Source organism: Syngnathoides biaculeatus, chromosome 15 (assembly GCF_019802595.1).
Source record: "Syngnathoides biaculeatus isolate LvHL_M chromosome 15, ASM1980259v1, whole genome shotgun sequence".
Classification (NCBI taxonomy): Eukaryota; Metazoa; Chordata; class Actinopteri; order Syngnathiformes; family Syngnathidae; genus Syngnathoides; species Syngnathoides biaculeatus.
The window spans coordinates 12,881,223-12,903,644 of record NC_084654.1 but is presented as its reverse complement, the minus strand read 5'-3'; the positions used below and the strand labels follow the sequence as shown (position 1 = coordinate 12,903,644).

Sequence of the window (22,422 nt, the reverse complement as noted above, 5' to 3'; positions counted from 1 at the left end):
GGATTATTTTAAGAGAACGGGCCACGTTCAATAAGTTGCATTCTTGTGACAAACTAAATATAGAGTTATAGTAAGCTCATGACACGCCGAAATTGGAAGTCTGGGCGTATGTCGTGGGAAATGTGTTAGGAAATGCGAATAAAAGAGCGGAAAAAGTAAGGATTACAGAGAAGTGAGTAACATGAAAGTTAGGAACACCTGAGGATCTGTAATGATGTGCAGATGCTGCCGCCCCAACACACACACGCAAATTGTTATTCTAATCACTACAAACATGTCAATAAAGGATGGGCTTGGCCGCTGACAGCCATTTTAATAACGAACACCTGGAACTTCAACATTTGAATAATACTTGCAAAACTGCTTTCCCAGTCCAGGACGTGGTTACTCAAACAACATCTGTAAACATCTTCTCGTAAAAAAGGATTTGCTCCTTAATCTGCAGCCAACTGCAGGAATTTGTTGTGCATTTAAGGTCTTTTTGTGCACAGCCTGACCGCGGTGATTCATTTCGATGATAAATGCTGCTACAGTATGTGCGAGCGTGTCCTTAACATGAAGTACAGTGGAACCTCCAATGTCAAAGGCTTCTCAAGTTGTACGATTTGAAGCTCAAACAAAAAGATAAGGCTCTCAAGTCTCATAAAACTATGATTCCTTAACTGATTCACTCGCAATTCTTTTTTTTAACCAAAAACCAACAAAAAAGTAAATACATTAATTGCTATATGTACTGACTGACCATTAATTTGTTCTCTCTGTCACTGACATAAATAGTTGAACAAAGATACATTGTTTTTTGTCAATATATATTTTTTAAAAATTAAGTGCACAGGTATATTTAAATGAACAGGTCATTTAAATAGACTCATTGCTCCATCTTGCGATCAGATGGGTCATCGGTTATCATTTTTCTAAACTCGCTGATTGGCCCCAAAATTCATGATCATGTAAAGCCTAAAAAAGGCATTGTTTCATTACCTGTCATTATATTAATATTTATTTATACCATGTCACGAGTTTGCACGCTCTCCTCTTGTCTGCAAGGGTTTTCTCCGGGCACTCTGGTTGCCTCCCACATCCCAAAAACTAAATTGCCCGAAGGTGTGATTGTTAGTGCGGTTGTTGTCTGTTTCCATATGCCCTGCGATTGGCTGGCAACCAGTTCAGGGTGTACCCTGCCGCCTGCCCGTTGACAGCTCGGCTAGGCTCCAGCACTCCCTGTAACCCTCATGAGGATAAGCGGCAAAGAAAATGGATGGATATATTAAATACATAATATACAACACAAATAAAAGAAAAAGTGCAATTAATGTACTTTGGGACATCATGTAGCCAACTGAATGACATAAGAAACATGGATGACAGCGTGTGAGCATGTGGATGTGAGTTTTGGCCTAATTGTGGCTCTTAGAAAGTGTTTTTGGTATTTGAATGTTATTCCAATAAATGGCTGAAAGTGCATCGGCGACTGCGGTTCTAGCCCTCACTTCAGCAGTGCCGTATCTGAAGTTCGTGTCCAACGAGAAAAATCTCAAGTTGAGGCACCATTGTATTTACTTTAAGGTTAAAATTCTGAGAGATAAAAAGTATACTGCTTCCTCTTCCTCAGCATCTCTATGTTCGGCCAACAGAGCGTACAAATGTGGACAGACATCACAGAGGAGACCAGTCTAATGGAGGCTGCGCTTTCAGGGCTCTTTTCCATTTAGCATCCCCGAGAACCTCAGGCTCAATTGTGTAATAGACATCAAGAAAATGCAACGGGGAACAGAAAGTTGAGAGAGAGCAACACGAGCTAGAAACCAAATCCACGGGCGGTAACTTCAGTGGCGAGACTGGGTCAAGGCGAAAAGGCAAGGAGACGGCTGCAGCCTGGGGAGTGTGTGAAAGGCCACAGGTTTTTGTGAGGAGCTGGCGATACATTTCACAAGCGCAGATACAAAACAGCATTAAAAAAAAAGTGAGACGGGGAACGATGGGAGGCGATGGCGGGATCAAGGTGGCATTGGAGGCTCTTCTGACAGCAGTGAGACGGCTGGGAGGCGCTAAGAATCCTGCCTTTTCTTCACCGATGTAAAGACCAAGTATTCTGGCAAGGTAATCAGTACCTATTATTCACCCTGACTTTGCTTTCCAATCAATAGATAAGAGCGGGCAAAGGGACAATGGCTCTTTCTTCGGCACACCATCCTTTATGTGGGCTGAATAGCAACAGCATCCGTGGTGGGAATGGTGGCGGCAGAGCGATTGGGTGACTTGAGGAACAGCAGGAGAGAGCAGGAACCAGAGAAAGCCGCAAGGAGAAGCTCCCTGATAAAAGCGGAACCACTGGAATAACATCGAACTCTTGTTCTCAGTCGACCTTCCTCGACAACAACAGGCAGCCCCTGCAGACGCCATCAAAAGAAAATAAAGAAAGCAGAAATGACTGGCGTCATAAAGCTTCTGGAAACATCTCCATCACGTGGCCTCCCCAAAACAGGGCCTACTGCGGCGCCTTTGAACTCTAAGCTGCTATATTTCATTAAACTTGACGGCCGTCTCCTGGCCCAGGCTGCCTTCAGTCGGTGGACCCTCGAATTTGTGTGTGCGTGTGTTTTTGCAAACGCAGTGAGCGAGCACTACTGTCGTCTGAAGTTACGAGCCAGCACAAATCCACGCTCCACCCACAATAAATCAAGTAGATATAAAGGGCTTTATCGTGTTGGGGTCCCCACACTGTTTCAACAAAGACCAACTCTGTTTACATCATGCCAACACGTCTAAAGTTTTGTCTGTGGAAACGAACAGAGGTGCTACCCAAAACACCATATACAGTAATCTCAGGGAAAAGGAGCCTCTTGAAAACTTGAAAACCTCGTCCACCATTCAAAATGTTCACAACTCGAACATAGGAGCACTTTGATTATATGAAAGGCCTCTTTCAATGCAGTTTAAAGGTTCCATAAGCAGTTTTTCTGTCTGGGAAGTATCGAGTCCTTTCTGGAAATTCCTAAACTTGAATTAAAGGAGGTCTTTCATCTTACGTTTGCAGTGCTCTTTTTCACTGGATGTTTATATTGAGATGGGTACCCATCTTTTTCAATGTCTTAAAGACCTTACATGAGAATACAATTTTATAAAAGAGATTCATTTTAAGATCTGAATTAACCAGAGAAATGGATTACAGTATTTATACAAATCTGAAAATGTTTGTTCCCTTCCTTCTTTATTTTTGGGGGCATTTTCTTCCATTAAAATTAATTTGTCATATATGTACTGATACACTGTGACAGTCAAATGTGATAAAATAATAACAATGAGCCATGTTTATATTTCATGCTAATCAAAAACTATTTTTTTATCTATTATAATATGTGTACTGCAAAAACTTTGTAGTGACCAACAACAAAGTAAGCAAGTTTAATTTGTACGTGTACTCTTGTTCTGCAAGTCAGATTTTAAATGGATTTGATATGGGAAGCTCATTTGCTATAAGGGCAGAATGTCACATATGAATGACAAATAAATGGAAATGACAACAGACGGACAAATTGTTCAAAATATCTATCTTGCTATCATCATGTTCATTTTTGGTATCTCAAAAATAAACTGAAGAGGTTCCTAGCAATTATTTTTCTCAAAATGGACATATTTTGCCAAACCAACTTTTTCTCGTATTTGGGATGCATTATTGTCTCGTTGGAAGTAACATCGTCGTCATATTCCTGACTCCTACATGTTTTTTTCCGCTGAGAGGCCTGAAATAAAGTCGTTCGAATTTTTCAAGCTTATCTACATCACTAGTGAAAATCTTCGCCTATCTCTGCACTCCAGAGTAAGTGCCGACGACATAAACACGAGCTCTGACATGAGAGTCTTCGACACGGCAGCAATCCAATCACCGGCCAAATATGGACAAAGTGGGTGAAAAGTGGATAGAAAACTGGGTCAAACAGAAGTAGCTGTCAGAGGGGGCTTTTCTAGACATGAGCACGACAAAACGAAGGTGTTTTTTTTTTAAAAAGTAAATTGACACTTTTAATTGAGTCACTTAATGGAGGTCTAAGTAGCCGAAATACTGGACCTTTCAAATATTGGTGGTAACTCTGAAATACAATCCCAGTAATAGAGTGGCCTAACTTCATAATACAGGTCTGCCTTTGGCCAGTCGTGCGCTGTCACAAAGAAGTCACAATGAGTGGCACTCGGCTGGCTTTATCTCACTCCATTAGGCTGAGGACTGGCGCGCACACCAGGACTGAGTGTGTGCTTTGGGCCACTTATCTGGGTAGAAGCGGGGGGGGGGGGGGGGGAGTCTGGGAATGGAGAGAAAGGCCAGATTGAGTGACAAACACAGACTGAAGGGTGGACGAGTGGTCCCGGCGGTGAGGTCGGGTGTGGGGGGTGGCTAAATCAACTAGAAGCCAAAGAGGGACAGCTCTAGAGAGGCGCAGGAGCTAAGATGGCAGAGAGGTCTCCTTTAACACCGCTCATAGGAAGAGGAGGGTCGCATGGGGGAGTGAAAGAGGATTAGGTGGGCCGAGGCTGCGGTAAGGAGGAATCTCAACAATCTCACACCCAGATCGTGGACCCGGGCTCAGCCACATGACCCTCCCCAAACAGTCCACTTTCTCTGTGTAGCCCAGAGCAGGGTACCGGCAAGCACCTGTTTATGACCGTCTGGTGATGTATGGACCCCTTGGAGTGGGACATTGTGTGAATGCTGATGTTTGTAGCATTGTATGTCTCAAAACACATTTTAAACATTTAAGATTACGAGAATTAAGGACTAAAAGTGCAGATGCAGCCACTTAATCCTAGAGAATTAAACGGAAAAATATATACATCAGAGTTGCAATCATCAGGCCAGAATATACCCTGCAATAGTTTTGAAATTAAACACTCAGTATGTGATGGAGTGTATTCCTTTTTGGTTTTTCATTTAACAGTTTTCACAAAAGGATTGCATTTGCAGTTGAGGTATTTTATCATTTCACTCAAATGTAACTGGACCACTGATACAGAAGAGATTAACTGTAAAGGTGCAGTCCACTTTCTTGTTACATCACAAATAAAACGATGACCGTTTGAAAAAAACGTTTAATTGATATCAGGTCTTGAGTTGCCATTTCCATTAGTTTGAGTGGAGACATCTACTGTATATAGGCCAAGCAATTCTGAATGCAGGTGAAGGATGACATTAAAAACCATATCATTCTATAAGAGAGATTTGTTTTTTTTTTACATTCTTTAAAGGTGTTGCAAAAAAATCTGGTCATTTCTGCCATCTCTTTCTTCCAAACTACAGAAGGTAGTACAGAAGGCTCCTCATTTTAAGAGGCCCATTAACAGCGAGGTGCATCCTGCCACTCCCTTCTTCTCCAATCTTTTGCCGCAGTCCACAAGCAAAGCAGACTTTTCATCAGCACTTTCGTCACAGTCGGGGGTACAGTATGGAGGCGCACAATAAGCTGCAGATGTTCCGCAAAGTTTCATCACTGTCACTCTGGTCTGAAGCGACGCCAGACAGTGGGCAGACATTCCGTTATCAGTGTTTATTTTGATGGCCACCTCTGCGTGATAATGGAGCGATAGCACTATGCTCTTGAGATACCTATCAGCTCGTCTCCCAGTTTAGAAGCTAAGGGTAAGCCGAACAACATAATGGTGGAGAAACCTTGATAGGCAAATCCGAGTCCTAGCGTGGGTCAGCACAGTGAGATTCAGAATAGGGTGAAGACACTACTGGACCAGCAAAGCTCTCATTGACAGCACTAGGATCTCCTCACAACCCAGGAATATTGTGTGGAATCAATCCATCATCGTGGTTGCTGTTGAGCCAGTCATTAGCGTGTACTGCTCACCCTTTCACGGTGACAAATTTTTTCCCAGTTCACCTTACCACTCAGATGAACCAAAGTGCACTGCCCTCTATTCACCTCTTTATCCATCAACTGTCCGCAACATGCAATGTTTCTCGAGTCTGGGTTGATGCCTATGACGATATTTGGGAGTTACTGCTTATAACCAGCTAGGAAAGGCTCCAGCCCATGCCCTGACCCTGCACAGGATAAGCAGCAAGGACAATTGATGGAAGCGGTTTGTAATTGTTACATCTATCAAGGACAGACAATCTGCTTTGGTTAGACTGTCTGTGTGACAAACTGGACGGTTGTGTAGAACTCTAGCAAGGACTAAGGAAGAGACTATTATCATGTTAGTGGATCCTCAACATTTGGCTATATTACTACTTTTAACATTCAAAAATGTTGTTTGTTTTAGGTTTTTTTTTTCCCCTCTTTGCTTAGCATTAGTAATACCTTTGCAAATGGGTACACGAAACCATACAATAATTTGTAAGGCGATGCAGTAATGGTAATTAGCGCTCGACAAGCAGTTTCTATGTTTTGGGCCTGTGTTTTTGTTTACCTTGAAATCAAGACAATATGTACCTTGACAGGTTAGGTTCTGTTGAGAGTTGTTGGGTTACCAAACCGTTGAAGTTTAGACAGTTCAATGGAAATCAGTTCTGTTGTGATATGAATGGAAGTCAACATAAACTGAGTATAAAAGTAGTAGAGTTGGAAGTCACATTTGCTCATTTTAACTGACCCAGTGGAACCTTGTGATGTACTGGAGAATATTAAACTGTATCTAAACAACATCAACAAGACTGCCGTTTTTGCCTTTGCACACAGAAGCTTAGTTCATGATTGCAAAAACATGTGCTCAATGTTTTGACCACATTTATCAACTCAATGTTAGACTATTTAAATCTGGAAAATAATGTCATCCCTTTCACAGCTCATAGATCTTCCAGCCTCAAGGGAAGATTCAAGGGCCTGGCTCACAATCTCTGTCCTAATTCTTCCCAAAGGTACTTATTAATGGGTTTGAGATAAGGTGAGGGTGGCTCAACTACATATTAATTCAAGCATCATTTGATGGACTTTACTTGGTCAAGCAGAAACAAAAAAAAAAAAAAAAAAAAAGACTCTTTGCCATGTAGTGCCTGTGGCCTGTAACAAAACAGGCAGTTGATGACCAGAACAGATGCGTCACTGTAAACATAATCAAATGCTCATCTCTTCAAGTAACCATCCATGACTGAATGGCTTTAAACAGATGCATGAATCATGAAAATAAGCTGATAGAGTAAAAATGGAGGACACGAGTGCCAAGTAAATCTAAACTGGGGGTGCGCCAAAGACCAAGTCATATTCGTGTGGATGAGGAAATGCAATCTATTTCACTGCATGGTGCAGTCTGGGATTATGCGTAACCTCGCTGTAAAGAATGAGAGATTATGCTCCTTGCTCCTGAAACGATTATTCCTTGTCGTCCAGTTCCACACTGTTCCAGGTTAGAGCAGGGACACATTTTCCATTCATCACAAATGATTTGGTCCTGTCCTCGCTGCTGCCGCAGTGTTTTGGGAAACGGGGGCAGCATGACAGTTTAGGCTTCAGCTGTGAAAACTCCCGTTTTGATGAAGTGTGACAAGCGTTGGCCCGCACCACATAGAACCTCAATCAAAGAGGACAATGCAACAAAGAATTTCCAAGGTCACTCTAAAGAATCACTAATGGAGACGAAAATGGGAATGAAGAAGCCAAAAAGCTATGTGGAGTCTCATTGAAGCCCATAAGAGGTGAACTGAAAGAGCAGGATGGAAAGGGAGAGGAGGGTGTGAGGAAGTCAGCAGACGCCTCATTCAAACGTTCTTATCCCGAACGTTCCCTGGCTCGGCTTTCTTCAGGCCAACCCAAGGCATCGCTGTTTCCACGGCCATAACCTTCAATCAACCATTAACTACACAACAGGGGGGGCGGGGGGTCGTGCGTGCGTGTGTGTGAAAGAATAAATATGTATGCTGGTTGCCAGGACTACAAGTGATGAAAGCCCGAGAGAGAGGAGGGAAACAAAACAGAGAAGAAAGAAGAGAGAAACATAATTAGCCTTTTCTAAACATGACATAATCAGGTATCCTAACATTATTTTGCATTGTGAATAATGAGCGGCACAGCTGGCTGTGACAAGTCCAGCAAACAAGTAATCACAGGAGTTGGCAGCAAACTGTTCTGCAGTTCTAATCAAACGCATGGAGTAGCATCACAATGACTGTAGGACCAAACCCGCTGAGCCAAGGCGACATCCTGAAGGCCGCCATCAATCAACATGGACAGCTTTTCTCAAGACAACAAAAGGTTGTCATGGTTTTTTTCAGACTACAGTGTTGGATTGGGTTGGGGTTTTTCTGTATGGTGGCACAACAATGTGACAAGAAGCCAACTCTGTAAATCAACTTTTTATATTCTCTTCAAGAAAATTATTACAACTCCTCTTCTTGATGGAGGAAACACATAATTTTGGGTGACAAAGAGTTTTGTTGGATGTAAAAAAAAAAAAAAAGAAAAAAAGGACAACTTTAGTAGTATCTTAAAGCTACAATTATAAAGGATGCCCAAACCAAACATATTGTGTGGGTGATTCAATAGTTAAAAACAAAGTAAGAGAGAAATTAGTTGAATGTGTTACTTAAAAAAAAGGTTTGGTGAGGAGAGCCATGCTGTTTTATAACAAACTGCATGTATTCACTATATTTTAGAATACAAATACATTGGCACCTTGACTGACAGATTTAATTTGTTTTGTGACCAATCTAGTAACTCTCATCGCTATTAAAATGAATTTAAATTCCATTAATTTGATTTATAGCCTTAAATTTTACAAAAATGTAAAAAACAATAAAATAGAATGTAAAAAAATAAGGCCATTCCTTAAACTTTTCTTGCTTTTCTTCAAGATTTTGAAGGACTGCTGGAGTCCATGCCAGCTAAGTTGGGGTGAAAGGCGGCCTACACTCAGATTTGGACGCCAATCAATTGCAGGGCACATATCGACACCATCACTGAGCGGGAATTGATCCCACCATGCCCACACCTGTCAGGCATTCTTTCATTGATCATGTATATTGGTAGACCATGACGAAAATATATAAACACGAAAAAATATATTTTGGTTTAAAAATGTTAGACTTGTGCAACCGAAACATTTAATTTTCATTGTTCTGTAGTACTCTGTTCGATCAGTGGCTTTTTTGTTTGTTTGTGTGCCTTAAAACGACGAGGCCTCAAGAGATCAACTAGGATTGGCCAGTTAGTCTGTGTGTTGCCGTGTGAGTGTGAGTTGTGGCCGACAGGAGCTCCTTGAGAGTGTTCTCATTTTGTATAAGTATGTTTGACTGATTGTCCTGATCAACAAACACCTGAAACTATATCGGTGACAGTGGCTGTCCTTGCCACATGCAAGGGCATTACAGTGCCTTTACTGCTTCATTTTTTTTCCACTTCATTTGAGCAGCAACATATTCAAAGCTCGCTTGTAACTCAAATTTTGTCTCACAACACAAAGCTAAATACATAAATAAATGCATAAAACGACAGAGCGATGGCTTGTGAATATAAAAATAACTTGGGGTAGCTCAAGGTGGTACCATTGCAAATAAGGGAAAAGATTTAATACATTTTCTTTTTTTCCTTTCGGCTTGTCCCGTTAGGGGTCGCCACAGCGTGTTATCTTTTTCCATCTAAGCCGATCTCGTGCATCTTCCTCTCTAACACCCACTGTCCTCATGTCCTCCCTCACAACATCCATCAAACTTTTCTTTGGTTTTCTTCTCGCTCTTTTGCCTGGCAGCTCCATCCTCAGCAACCTTCTACCAATATACTCACTCTCTTGTCTCTGGACATGTCCAAACCATCAAAGTCTGCTCTCTCTCACCTTGTCTCCAAAATATCCAACTTTGGCTGTCCCTCTGATGAGCTCATTTCTAATCCTATCCAACCTTTTCACTCCAAGCAAGAACCTCAGCATCTTCATTTCTGCTACCTCCAGTTCTGCTTCCTGTCGTTTCTTCAGTGCTACCGTCTCTAATACGTACGTCATTGCCGGCCTCACCACTGTTTCATTAACTTTGCCCTTCATCCTCGCAGAGGTTTTCCTTTTTAACAAAAATGTGACAAAGATTTGTAAATGAAAGGCTTTATTGACCTCATTAATAGATTCTCTTTTTTTATTTTACAAGCAAAAACAAAATAAAATAAAACTAAACTTTAGTTACTTGAAACTGTGTTGAAGTACTCAATTCAACTCATGCTACTCTTGCCCGATGTTTTTTTTACACTGTTTAGTGCCTAACAATCAGCCTATTTTGGACCCCTGAAAATAAATGCATGTTACAAGGAGTGATGGGCAACAGAGGATCCCTCCACAGCAAGGGAAAGAGAAAACAGAAGGATTTTGCGGCCAAAGAAGGAGGCATAGGGAGAGGGGTTGCGCAAGACAAACACTTCCTACGAAGGACCTGTAGAGTTATTGTAAAGTCCCATGTACGGGTTGACCCCAGGTCCCACTCTGACAACCCTCCCATTGGCTACGGTTGTATCACCGGCAGGCAGTCGGTTGTCATTTGACTCCAAACCAATGCAGCTGTCAAAGAACAAAAATGGCTTCTTCGTACATACATTAAGTCTGGTAGAGCGTGTAAGTTGAAGGTGGAAATTACGTGAACGGGGTTAGCATCTAAATGGTGACTGTCTGACACGTTGATTGTGTGGGGTTAACTGGAGCATTTCAGGCAACAGGAGATGTGTGTGTGGTCTGAAAGCATCCCAAGTAAACTAATGAGCTCTGGATGCAGCCTCTTCATTACCCAAATAACAACCTCATAAACATTAGCATACAGCTGACAGAGACAAATGTGGAAAATGGACAATGCACAGTCCACATGAATGCTAATTGGAGTGGCCATTTAAGTCAGTCAATGAGGGAGTGTTGCTAACAGGGATTATATGACCCCTTTTAAGTAAACACCGAGTGACCTCCCTTATGACTACTTATCACAGCTACAGCCCTTTCTTTTCTTTCCCTGCGAGGGGTGAAGTCTGACACATTCCTCCTTCTGCCAACTGCCGGGGTCAGCGTCGTTCGCTGAGAGACGTAGAACACAGTGAAGCGGAGGGAAAATGAGTGTATTATTCGCATGTCTGAGCGATGTAGAGCAGGCTTTAAAAATCGCCTTGGCCGTCTCATTAAGACTTTTTGCGCGGTAATTTGCTTAATAAAACAGGCTCCCACAACCAGATATAAAAACAGTGTACGTCCAGTGTTGTTAGTTCTTCTCACGCACACCTAAACAACGGCGCTTGGGCTGCAGTGAGCACTCAGTCCTTTCTACAAAAAGCGTTTAAATGAATCTGCTCCACCAACCTGTGGGACGGCCGCATCATAATCCACCCATTGTTTGACACAAATGGAGCGCTACTCTGTAAATAGGAGCTAAACTGACCCTAGAAAGATTGAAGTGGGGTGAGTAAAGGTCAGTCCATGCCTTGTTTTAACAACAGCACATTAAGTTAACCAACTTCCTCCACCTTTACAGCAGTAATAAAGAGGAGGAAACGCAGTGACTCCCAGCCAGGACTGACTGCTTTGTGTGATGATGTTTCAGTCCTACAGATGGAGCTGAACCAGAAAATGAGCGCTGTTTGCCTTCCTGAACCCCCAAATGGAATATTCAAGCATAATACACAAGGCAAGCTATTCTTTCTAACTCTCCCTCCCCTAAACCACCACCTCCCTCCCAAGGGTATCTACGTTGGCCCTTGCTATTCAGGAAACAGTCTGAAACTACAAGGACTTTGGGGCATTGAGGTACTTTTCTATCTTGCTTCATTATGCGTAAAGGAAATGGAAAATTCTGTGGATGCGGCCAAATGGCCTTGTGATTATAACAGCCATTGGCACACCATGCATCACAATACCTCCTTGTAATAAGAGCGTGATGTAACGGTGCTGTAAAATGTATATTTTCCGACAGGGTTGCAGAGTGTGCGCTAAGTTTGTCCAGATGGCTGCAAAGGTAGAGCAAACGTGTGCATGTGTGTGTGCAGTCAACACACGCACAGACAGCTGCATGCGATGCAGCATTTGTTTGTTGCTCATTGAAATGCAAGGAAACAATATGTGGTGTTTTTTGCCAATGGAGACACCTGCCCCCCAACCGCAATTCAAATTTGTATCTACTTTTCCACTGTAGAGTCAAAGTGAGGGTGGGTGCAGTCTAACTTTCTTGATCTTGTCTCGATGGCGGGGGTTGGACCGCTGAAGCAAAGTGTTGACTTTGGAGTGTAAATTGACACTTGATAAACTTGGACAAAATTTCCTTGGCTGACCATGGGGATGAACAATGTACTACAATTTAATTTTGATTTTCAGTGGCATAAGAAAATCTCATTTGGAATATTCTGAACCCCTGTATTGAGCATTAAACCACACACACACCATAAACTATATAAAAATATAAATATCAGTGATAGGAACTATCAGGCTACATTTATTCCATTACTGTTGCAAAGTAATTTTAGGTATGAATCGCACTTGTGCAACTAGTATAAATTCAACAGCCATCCATCCATTTTCTTAGCCACTTATCCTCACAAGGGTCACGGGGGTTCTGGAGCCTATCCCTGCCATCAACGGGCAGGAGGCGGTGTACACCCTGAACTGGTTGCCAGCCAATCGCAGTCCACATAGAGACAAACAGTCGCACTCAAAATCACACCTAGTGGCAATTTAGAGTGTCCAATTAATGTTGCATGTTTTTGGGATGTGGGAGGAAACTGGAGTGCCCAGAGAAAATCCACACAGACACACGGAAAACATGCAAACTCCACAAAGGCGGGTCCGGGATTGAACCCGGGACCTCAGAACTGTGAGGCCAACACTTTACAGCTGTTGTTAGGAAAAGCGGCTAAGAAAGTGGATGGATGGATGTTTTGTTAGGAAGAAATTGTTCATTACTTTTATAATTGTTCATCTGTTATTGCGTGTATGATTAATATGTTTCGGTATGTCAGTGAGACTTCTGCCTGGGGTCCTGTCATATGACTGTTTCACCAATCCAATAGAATTAGTGTGGAGGTTTGACTCCATTTGACCAATCAAACGGAGCCAGCCAGTCACACGGTCACACAAGGTCTCTCTCTGTGGCCTCATACAGAAGCTAAGTTGTCAAAATGCCTCATTTACATGTAACCTGGTTAAAAAATATATACAGTATGTAGAAAAGAATGAGCGGTGAGTAATTGCTGCCTGGTGAGCCTATTGTTAGGATTTATTCATGTAAACAAAAACCTAATTTAGACAATTTCTCATGGCAAAAAGTAAAACTGAAAGAGATCATATCTGAATTTCCACATTCCCACGTTAACATTTTCATCTAGTTTGTCTTCATGTATTGAAAAATAAATGAGAGGTTAGTCACAATTACTTTGTAAATGAGTAAGTGTTTAATTGAATATTTACTCTTATTCATATACTTATGTTGAGGCCTATGTCTAATTGAGTTACATTATTATAAAGTAATAGTAGACTTTCTGGCTACTTTATTCTTCTCTTCTGGTTATTCCCAACTACTGCACTACGGCACAATAGAGAGAGCGAAATACTATCATGTGTGCTGAGGAAAATGTTAAAACCTAATTTAATGGGTTCAAAAATTATTTATTTATTTAATACAAAAATGTATCTTTAGTCATCTAGCTAGGCCAGTGATGTATAGAGCCGTGAAAAGTATTTGCCCAATTGTCAAATTCGTAGGTTTCTTTGTTTAAGCTCAAACAAAATCTAAATATCAGACAAAGATGGCCGAAAAAACTGTGTGAAAAATTAATGCCCCCTTTTTGTTAAATTCTTAATTAACTGTGGCTAATATTTTTTGCTTCATTTTCACTGACCATACACAAGCTTAATTACCTCCAGACCTGTTTAATCAAGAAATCACTTAAAAACAACTAGTCTGGCGAAATGTATGAAGTTGGCCAAAAAGAGGTCAAAAAGCTACAACAAAAATCCACAAGCCAAAGAAATTCAAGAACATGAAATCTAAAAGGCGGCACAGTGGAACAACTAGTTAGAACGTTGGCCTCACAGTTCTGAGGACTGGGGTTCAATCCCAGCCCTGCCTGTGTGGAGTTTGTATGCTCTCTCCGTGCCTGCGTGGGTTTCCGTCGGGCACTCCGGTTTCCTCCCACATCCCAAAGACAAACTCGAAATTGCCCCTAGGTGTGATTGTGAGTGCGACTGTTGTCTGTCTCTGTTTGTCTCTATGTGCCCTGCGATTGGATGGCAACCAGTTCAGGGTGTACCCTGCCTCCCGTCCGTTGACAGCTGGAATAGGCTCCAACACTCCCGCAACCCTCGTGAGGTTAAGCAGCTAAGAAAATGGATGGATGGATGGATGGATGGATGACATCTAAAGTAAATGAGCTCTATCAGTCCGGAGAGGAATACAAAGCCATTTCTCAAGCTTTAGGAATCCACCGAATCACAGTGAGAGCCATCATCCACAAATGGAGAAAACATGAAAAAGTGATGAACCTTCCCATGAGTGGACATCTGACAAAAATGACCCTGAGAGCACAGAGATGACTACTATAGGAGGTAACAAAGGAACACAGGACAACATCTGAATATGTGCAAGCCTCTCTTGCCTCAGTTAATATAAGTGTTCATGACTCAACAGTAAGGAAAGAGACTGGGCAAAAATGGCACTCATGACACAGTTCCATGCAGAAAAGCACTGCTCCCAAAAAGAACCTAAAAGTTTGTCTTCGCTTGGCATAAAAGCATCACAATACCTGAGACGTTTGGAAGTACATTCTCTGGACTGAAAAGACGAAAGATGAAGTGTTTGGAAGATGTGTACCCTGTTAGTTCTGCCGTAAATATAACACAGCATTTTAGAAAAAAACATCATCCCAACAGTCAAACGTGGTGGATGTGTGATGTTCCGGGCCTGATGCCACTTCGGACTCTAGATTATTTGCTGTGATTGATGGATGAATTCTACTCTAAACCAGAAAATCCTGAAGGAGACTGCTCGGCCATCACTTCATGACCTCAAGGTGAAGCACACTTGCGTTCTGCAGCAGGACAACAATCCAAAACACAGAAGCAAGTCAACTTGTGAATGGCTTTAAAAGAAAAACTAAATGAAGATTTTAGAGTGGTCTATTCAAAGTCTGGACATGAATCGGATTGACATGCTGTGGAATGACCTTAAAAAGGCTGTTCATGCTCGAAAGACCACGAGTATTGCAGAATTAAAACGATTCTGAAAGGAAGAGTGGGCTAAAATATCTCCACAGAGATGGGAAAGACTCACTGCCAGTAATAGAAAATTGTTGAGTCCAGTTGTTGCTGCTGTGGATGGCCCCAACAAGTTATTTAATTTTGACCCACCCCACAATACCCAAAATAGGGGCAGGTGAATAGATTTTTTTTTTTTTTTTTAAGATAATAGCATGTTATCTTTTTCACTTCTGTGTATTGTGACAATTAAAAAAAATACATTTTATACTAAAATTAAATATTCTTCCTCTTCCATTAATTAACTTCTGTTTCCACCTATTCCCATTCACACAATACTGTATACAGTTTACACTACTCACAAAAACAATATTGTTCTTATGGCTTAAATTAAAAAATAATGACAATTAAACGCACAATAACCTTTCAGGGAAACCTTTATTTGACCTTTTATGAACGCTTGAATACACATCCACGGCTGCTCAATGCATTAATACTTTTTGCACAACTTGTTTGATCCATGAATCGACCAATACATTTTCTTGCAATTACTGTTGCTATTTAAGCACTCTACGTCATCATGCTGTGCACATTTTGACATTACGAGACAAAGAATTTAAAAATTGGTCAACTGGAAAGCATCATTATGATACTTCAAACAATATTTTCTTAGAATGAACTGTTTGATGTGTCATTAGCAGGTTGTAACAGATACAAAGAGACTGGCGGGCATACAGAAAACCATAGAAGCGCATGTCCTTGGACATTTATTCTTGGGTTGCAATCACGTGATAATTGGCGGATGTTTTCTGCCTACTTTTAATTCACTCGACAATGTCGCCAAAGGAAGATATCGATCGTATACTCTCCACAACGACGTACTTTCAAAGGATCTGAAAGACTTCCCTGAAGTAGAATATCCGGACACTAGAAATACAAATGCTTACCGCTTACAAAATGATCAAAACAGACTTTCAAATAACCATTTGTCTTGTGCACTCGAGCTTCGTTCAGATCTGCACGTCCTATATTTGCAAGCCACTTTTGTTGCCGTTTTTTCAATAACTCCATTGTATCTTCTCCTTCATGCAATCTAATCTTTGTAACACGGAAAAATCGCTTCCCAATGTCTCTGTTTCTGCGATTTCCACATCTGTAGACGCAACAAAAATCTGGCATGATGACGATGGACAGCTGACTGCTTGTCTGCAACAATGGTGGTCAAGTACCCGGATGAACAAGCGTGATGTCACGTGCAACCCTGCCATTAGTGCACAAATGTCAAACTCAAGGCCCGGGGGGCAGATCCGGCCCACCACATGATTTCATGTGGCCCGCAAAGAAAAATCATGGGTGTCAAAATCCGTGATTCTTGTGAAAATATGTCCCAACATTTCAAAGTGTCATATACCATAAATGATCATGTTGACATATTATCAGCATTTTTGTGTTACCAAACATGAACAATGGTTGAAAAACCCATTATGCTTGATTTCTGATTCCAAAACTAGTTCATAAATTTCATGTGTAAATATGATGAGGTGATTCAGGATTTCTATGGTTTCACCATAACGGCCCTCTGAGGGAAACTGTAACTACAATCTGGCCCACGACAAAAATGACTTTGACACCCCCGCATTAGTGGATTCATTGATCAAATTAATTTTAACCTGAGAGAACTGTTCTGCAAAAGTAACGAAACAGTAAACAGCTGGACCTGCATTCAAGTTTAAAGAAGGTGAGTAGTAATATAATGTAAAATATGTGCCTCCTTGCACTCCCGTACCCCTTGTGAGGATAAGCAGTTTGGAAAATAGACACGGCTTGGTAATTGGGAAACATTGGTGTCAGTTGTCAACTAGTTGAGAGTGATTTAACGGTGCCTCTTCTGCTTCTAGCCAAGCAGCGGAGTTCATTTTGCCTCAACTGCTTCAAGACGCCATTACTCAATCACCGTCACACATCGACCACTTCATTGCAATGCCCATCCCTAGTTGACATCACCCGTACGACATTTGTTCAGCACGCCTGGAACTCCGGCTGACCTGCTTTCGTCAATGCAAAAGCTCAAACGGCATCGCTAACAAGTAGAACAGCGTTAAACCGAACGGACAGTGGAAAAGGGGGGGGACAAGAAGAGTAAGGTCTCCGAGCCTGTCACCACATTAGAGGCTGTGCTGTGACACATCACTGGGCACCTCCTCCGGCTGCTGGGGCACCAGGGAGGAGGAAGTGGAAGGGGTTCCTATGCTGGAGGAGAGGGGGCGTGGGGGGGGGGGGCAATTCTTATTTGGCGAGGCCCAGAGTCTTTCCAGTGTAGAGAGAGGGAATTGGAGGGGAGTGGGGTGCGTCCCATATGTTTGTGTGCCACAAGGACATGGGGTGTGTGGGATCAGATGTCATCTGATGACTGACACCAACAGGGTTAAAATGCTTTCGCTCAAACTTGCTGCCTCCTCCTTGGCTGCATTGTGTAGCCAACATCAGGAAAGTGACACGGCCAAAGTAGTTTTTACTGTTTCCATGCAGAGGTTGAAGGAATAGTTGGGTAAAGCGGGGGGGTTGAGAGGGGGTCTGGCATTTATAATTAAATTTACATTCGTCACTAATGTCAGTCATTGTTGAAATTTACAGGGGCCATTTTACAGCCTCTCTGGGCTTCGCCTCACTGCAAAAGCGGGTCGGAGTCGGAACCGCAGCCTCTATTTCACATGCTGTCAGAGCAGAGCTGTTGTAGTTGGACTGCAACACGCAGTTCAGTGCATCAGAGCCGCAGGAACTTGTATTTACTCTGCTTCCACACGATCATTCAGGATCATCCAGGAGTGCCTGCCAACTACATATCTGTCAGCAAGTCTGCACGAGACGCTTTGACAGAGAAATGATGAGGAACAGGCTTGATTTTATGTCTGACGTGCTGTCCCTTCTGTTCATCTGTAAACACATGAAATGGCCTCTAATCTCATTTAGCCTTCACGACTTGTTTACTCTTGGTGTAGTCGTGGCGTGAAGGCATGGCCGCCAGGCTTTGAATGAGGCATTGTCTGTCCACCAGCAGATCTAATCTGCCACCCCCCCCTCACGCCCCATGATTCTAAAACAACGCCACCCCCTTTCCGGCATCCCTGATTGCCACATGCAGGTATTGTACCTATCAGACGCCCCTCTGGAGTTTGTTTGGCCAGTGCCTGGTTCTCCTCAAGGGGGGTTCATATGTCTGCTTTTCAAATCTCACTCATCTGTGCATCTTTTTTTGTTGTTGTTGTTTTTTCATCGACCTTTGACTATGGGCCATTGGATGACATCAGACATGCTTGAGACGGCCACTGAAGTTCGGTGAAATCATGGGGGACATGTTGACAAGCATGCTGCGCGCTGCCTTCACAAAGCAACGTACTGACCCTGGCAGGGGAAACTGTGAATTGTGGTCAGTTTCTCAGCCAGCCAGCTGCGGGAGAGCTGGTCTCCATACACAGACTTGTATTCTTTCACCCTGGGAAGCTGATGGATGATGTTTGTTTGGTTTAGCTCTGGAGAATGTGCGCACACATTTGAGAAGAAGCAAGCTTGCCCTTCTCTCATTCCCCAGCCCGTGTTGATTTTGGGCTCCTTTTAGTTTTTTTAAAACTTACTTTTCCGTCTCTTACTTCTCTGTGTGAAAACATTAACTGAGATTTTTTTTTCTTTTCACCCCACACTCGAGTTATAATGAGCCATGAACACGGGTGTTCCAGGCTCACAATAAGCGAAAGACAGTTCACGTTCATCTCACCTCGTGCACAGTGAACCAGTGAGACAGCTTCCAAGATGAACAGCACAATCCTCAGTACTGGCATAGCGTCCAAACAGAACTTCATGCTCTCTCAAACTGAAAAACACATGGACACAATGTGACTTTTTTCTATGGAAAATATTACTGGTACTGCAAAAAGGTGTCATACTAGCGATTCCCAAAAACTGCGTCGTGGCACATTAGTAAACTGTAAGAGATTATCAGGTGTACTGTGGGAAATCATCCAATGTCACACAAATAATCAAAAAATGACTTATTTATTATAAATAATGTCTTTGTTCTTTGTTTATCTATTTATGTCAGGGACATGTAAACCTTTTAAGTCAACTTTCATTATGCAGGAGCGAGTGGATATTTGACAGGTGTGTCAACTTTATGTTACTTTATTTTTTTTGACAGTCCGGTGTTGTGCTTTTAGATATGCACTCATTAAAATTTGGGAAACACTGCTTTAAATCAGTGCATCGCAAACATGAATCACAATAATTACTGTGATCCATGTTTAGGCGAATGTGTATTGTAGAAAATCACAGAAGACAAAACTCTCACTAAATTAATAGTCTTCAATCTTACGAGACTCTTTTACACTATGTTACCCTCGAAGTGGAGGTAGAATACACGAATCTGTTGGAGGTGCTCTTGTTCCTTATAAATGCGATTAAAAAAGGGGTCAAATATTTTCCACAATGACTTTCCAGTGATGATACGGCGGCAACTGCGCTTTAAGTCTTGTCGTGAGTCTCAAGTTCACTTTTAAACGGTTCATTAACCCAGAATTGAATTGATTGGAAGGATACAGATGGACACATAAATAGACTAGAAAAATAAAAACAAAAAACGTGACAAACCTGAATGTTGACAGAATGAAGTCAAGCTCGTACCAGCAGCCTCTTAACAGTTTCCGCTGAGGTCCGTGTTGAGTCCATGAATCAAATTGGCACTTCTCGCACTTCTTTAAAACCTTCGCATCCACTAACTTTTGTCGTTGACATTAAAACAAGTGAGCAAAACACAGAAAGTAGCTGAGGAGACGCCAAACTCCCCGCCTCCCAACCGGGGTACCGTATGCTAATATGCAAGGCGGCCAGCCCAACAAGTGACTGCTGCCTCGTGCCGGGCGCGGGCACGCCGAGCGTGTGCGCGATCATCCTTCTGACCAATCAGAGGCTGGCAAAGGGTTAACCGTTTCATTGTCGACACTCTCTCTGCCTGCGAACAACGCGCTTCGTTACTCGCTAGCGATGCATTCCGAACCCAGAAAATCCGCGATATGTAGAATAAGAGCCTTTTTTTTTTACGCCACCCACAGTGTTTCAACACATTTACACTTACGCACATCCATCCACCCAACCATCCATGGTCACGGGACGCTGGAACCGATCACAGCGAACTACAGGCTGAACTGGTCGCCCGGTCAGTCACAGGGCACACCATTCTCGGTCACTTCCACAACCTGTTCAAATGGCAGGTTTTTGTGATACAATAAAATTACAATACTAAGATAAAGCGTTTCAATAATTGTTCCACCATTAGAATGATCTAAGACCTCTATAACTCATAAGCATTTAAAAAAAATCTTTCGAGAGAGGGTAAGTAAAAATAAAGAAACAAAACAATATAATGTGGTTTCCCAAAGAGGTATTATAATGATGTGGAATGTGGCTGTATCCAGAAGTAACCCATGACATCCGAAACTCGGGTTGAATGGGAGTCAGCGGACACCATTTGAGATGCCTATCATGAACCCCAAATGAATTTCAACTGTTTTAGGAGGCTTTTTCTGATATATAGAATACATGTTTTGCTTTCCTGGAGAAGCCTGGAGGTTTAGTCCTGTTACTGTAGTCCATCCATCCATTTTCTTAGTTGCTTATCCTCACAAGGGTCGCGGGGAGTGCTGGAGCCTATCCCAGCTGTCAACTGGCAGGAGGCGGGGTACACCCTGAACTGGTTGCCAGCCAATCGTTGGGCACATCGAGACAACCATTTGTACTCACAATCACACCTAGGGGCAATTTAGAGTGTCCAATTAATGTTGCAGGCTTTGGTGTTGTGGGAGGAAACCGGAGTGCCCGGAGAAAACCCACACACGCACGGGGAGAACGTGCAAACTCCACACAGGTGGGGCCGGGATCAAACCCGGGTCCTCAGAACTGTGAGGCCAACGCTTTACCGGCTGATCCACCGTGCCGCCCTGTTACTGTTAGTTGTTCATCATTTCCTTCACTTTGTCTAAGGCCCCAGTTCCAGCTAATAGAATAAAATAAAAACACAGCCTCAAAAGATGATTTTGCCACCAGCATGCTTCACAGTTCTTTTAGTGATGGGTGTTGTTGTGTGTGCACCAAACATAACATTTGGAATTATGGCCAAAATGTTCTCAGTGAAAGCAATTTATCATACCACAACTCATTTTCGCACATGTTTGAAAGATTAACATGAATGGATAACTCTGAGGTGGCACGGTGGATCAGCTGGTAAAGCGTTAGCCTCACAGTTCTGAGGTCCCAGTTTCAATCCCAGACCCGACTGTCTGGAGTTTGCATGTTCTCCCCGTGCCAGCATGGGCTTTCTTCGGGCACTCTGTTTTCCTCCCACACTCCAAAAATATGCAACATTAATTGGACACTCTAAATTGCCCCTGGGTGTGACTTTGAGTGCGGCTGTTTGTCTCTATGTGCCCTGCGATTGGCTGGCAACCAGTTCAGGGTGTACCCTGCCTCCTGCTCCTTCGACAGCTGGGATAGACTCCAGCACTCCCCTTGACTCTCGTGAGGATAAGCGGCAAAGAAAATAGATGGACGGACAACTCTGAACACAGCCACACCCCAATTATAAAATGTAGTGCACACTTGTGAAACCTCAGTACATGCAGGACATATGTATATATTTGTGATGCAGGACACGCTGGAGAGATGATGTCTCCATCTATCTGTCTGTCCATCCATCCATTTATTTTCTGTTTTACTTATACAGTACTTAAAGACTTGGTGTATAGATGATGATGTTGAGCTGGGGTCTATTAGAGCTGACTTTGGGTGACTGGTGGTGTACACCCTGGACTGACTGCCAGACAATCATAGGACATATGTAGACAGGTCGCCATTTACAACTATGGACAATTTAGAGTCATTGAAAGAGCAAGTGGGTGTGATGTCAGCGTCCTTTGAGATTTTTGCAAATTTAAACAAGATTAAACAAGAAAGAAAGAAAGAAAAGAAAGAAATCACCATCACAATTCACACTCAATATTTTTTTCAATGTTACTTTGGGGCAATCCCGCAGTCGTTTGCCGACACAAGCTTTGTAGTTGACCCATTCCTCTTTGTAGAGCGTCCCAAACTTCATGAGACTGCACAGGGAGCGTCGGTGCACAGCCGTTTTTACACCTCTTCCAAGATTTGCGATCGGTTCGAGTCTGGGCTCTGAGTGGGCTACGAAAGCAGATTCCGTTTTTTTTTTTTTTTTTTTTTTTTTTTAAGTTTTTTTTT

The 22,422-nt window shown here is 42.5% G+C and overlaps 1 protein-coding gene across 1 annotated transcript in view; it reads right to left on the bottom strand.

Moving 5' to 3' along the window:
- Positions 1-20,073, bottom strand: part of LOC133513695 (fibroblast growth factor receptor-like 1) — a 38,632-nt gene extending 18,559 nt beyond the window's left edge. Inside the window, exons 1-2 of the mRNA XM_061844688.1 lie at positions 19,780-20,073; positions 18,911-19,006 (exon numbers count right to left, since the gene is read on the bottom strand). Of these exons, the coding sequence (XP_061700672.1) occupies positions 18,911-18,995 (85 nt within the window). The 5' untranslated portion in view covers positions 18,996-19,006; positions 19,780-20,073. The remainder of the gene's footprint in view (positions 1-18,910; positions 19,007-19,779) is intronic.
- Positions 20,074-22,422: the final 2,349 nt, after the last annotated feature.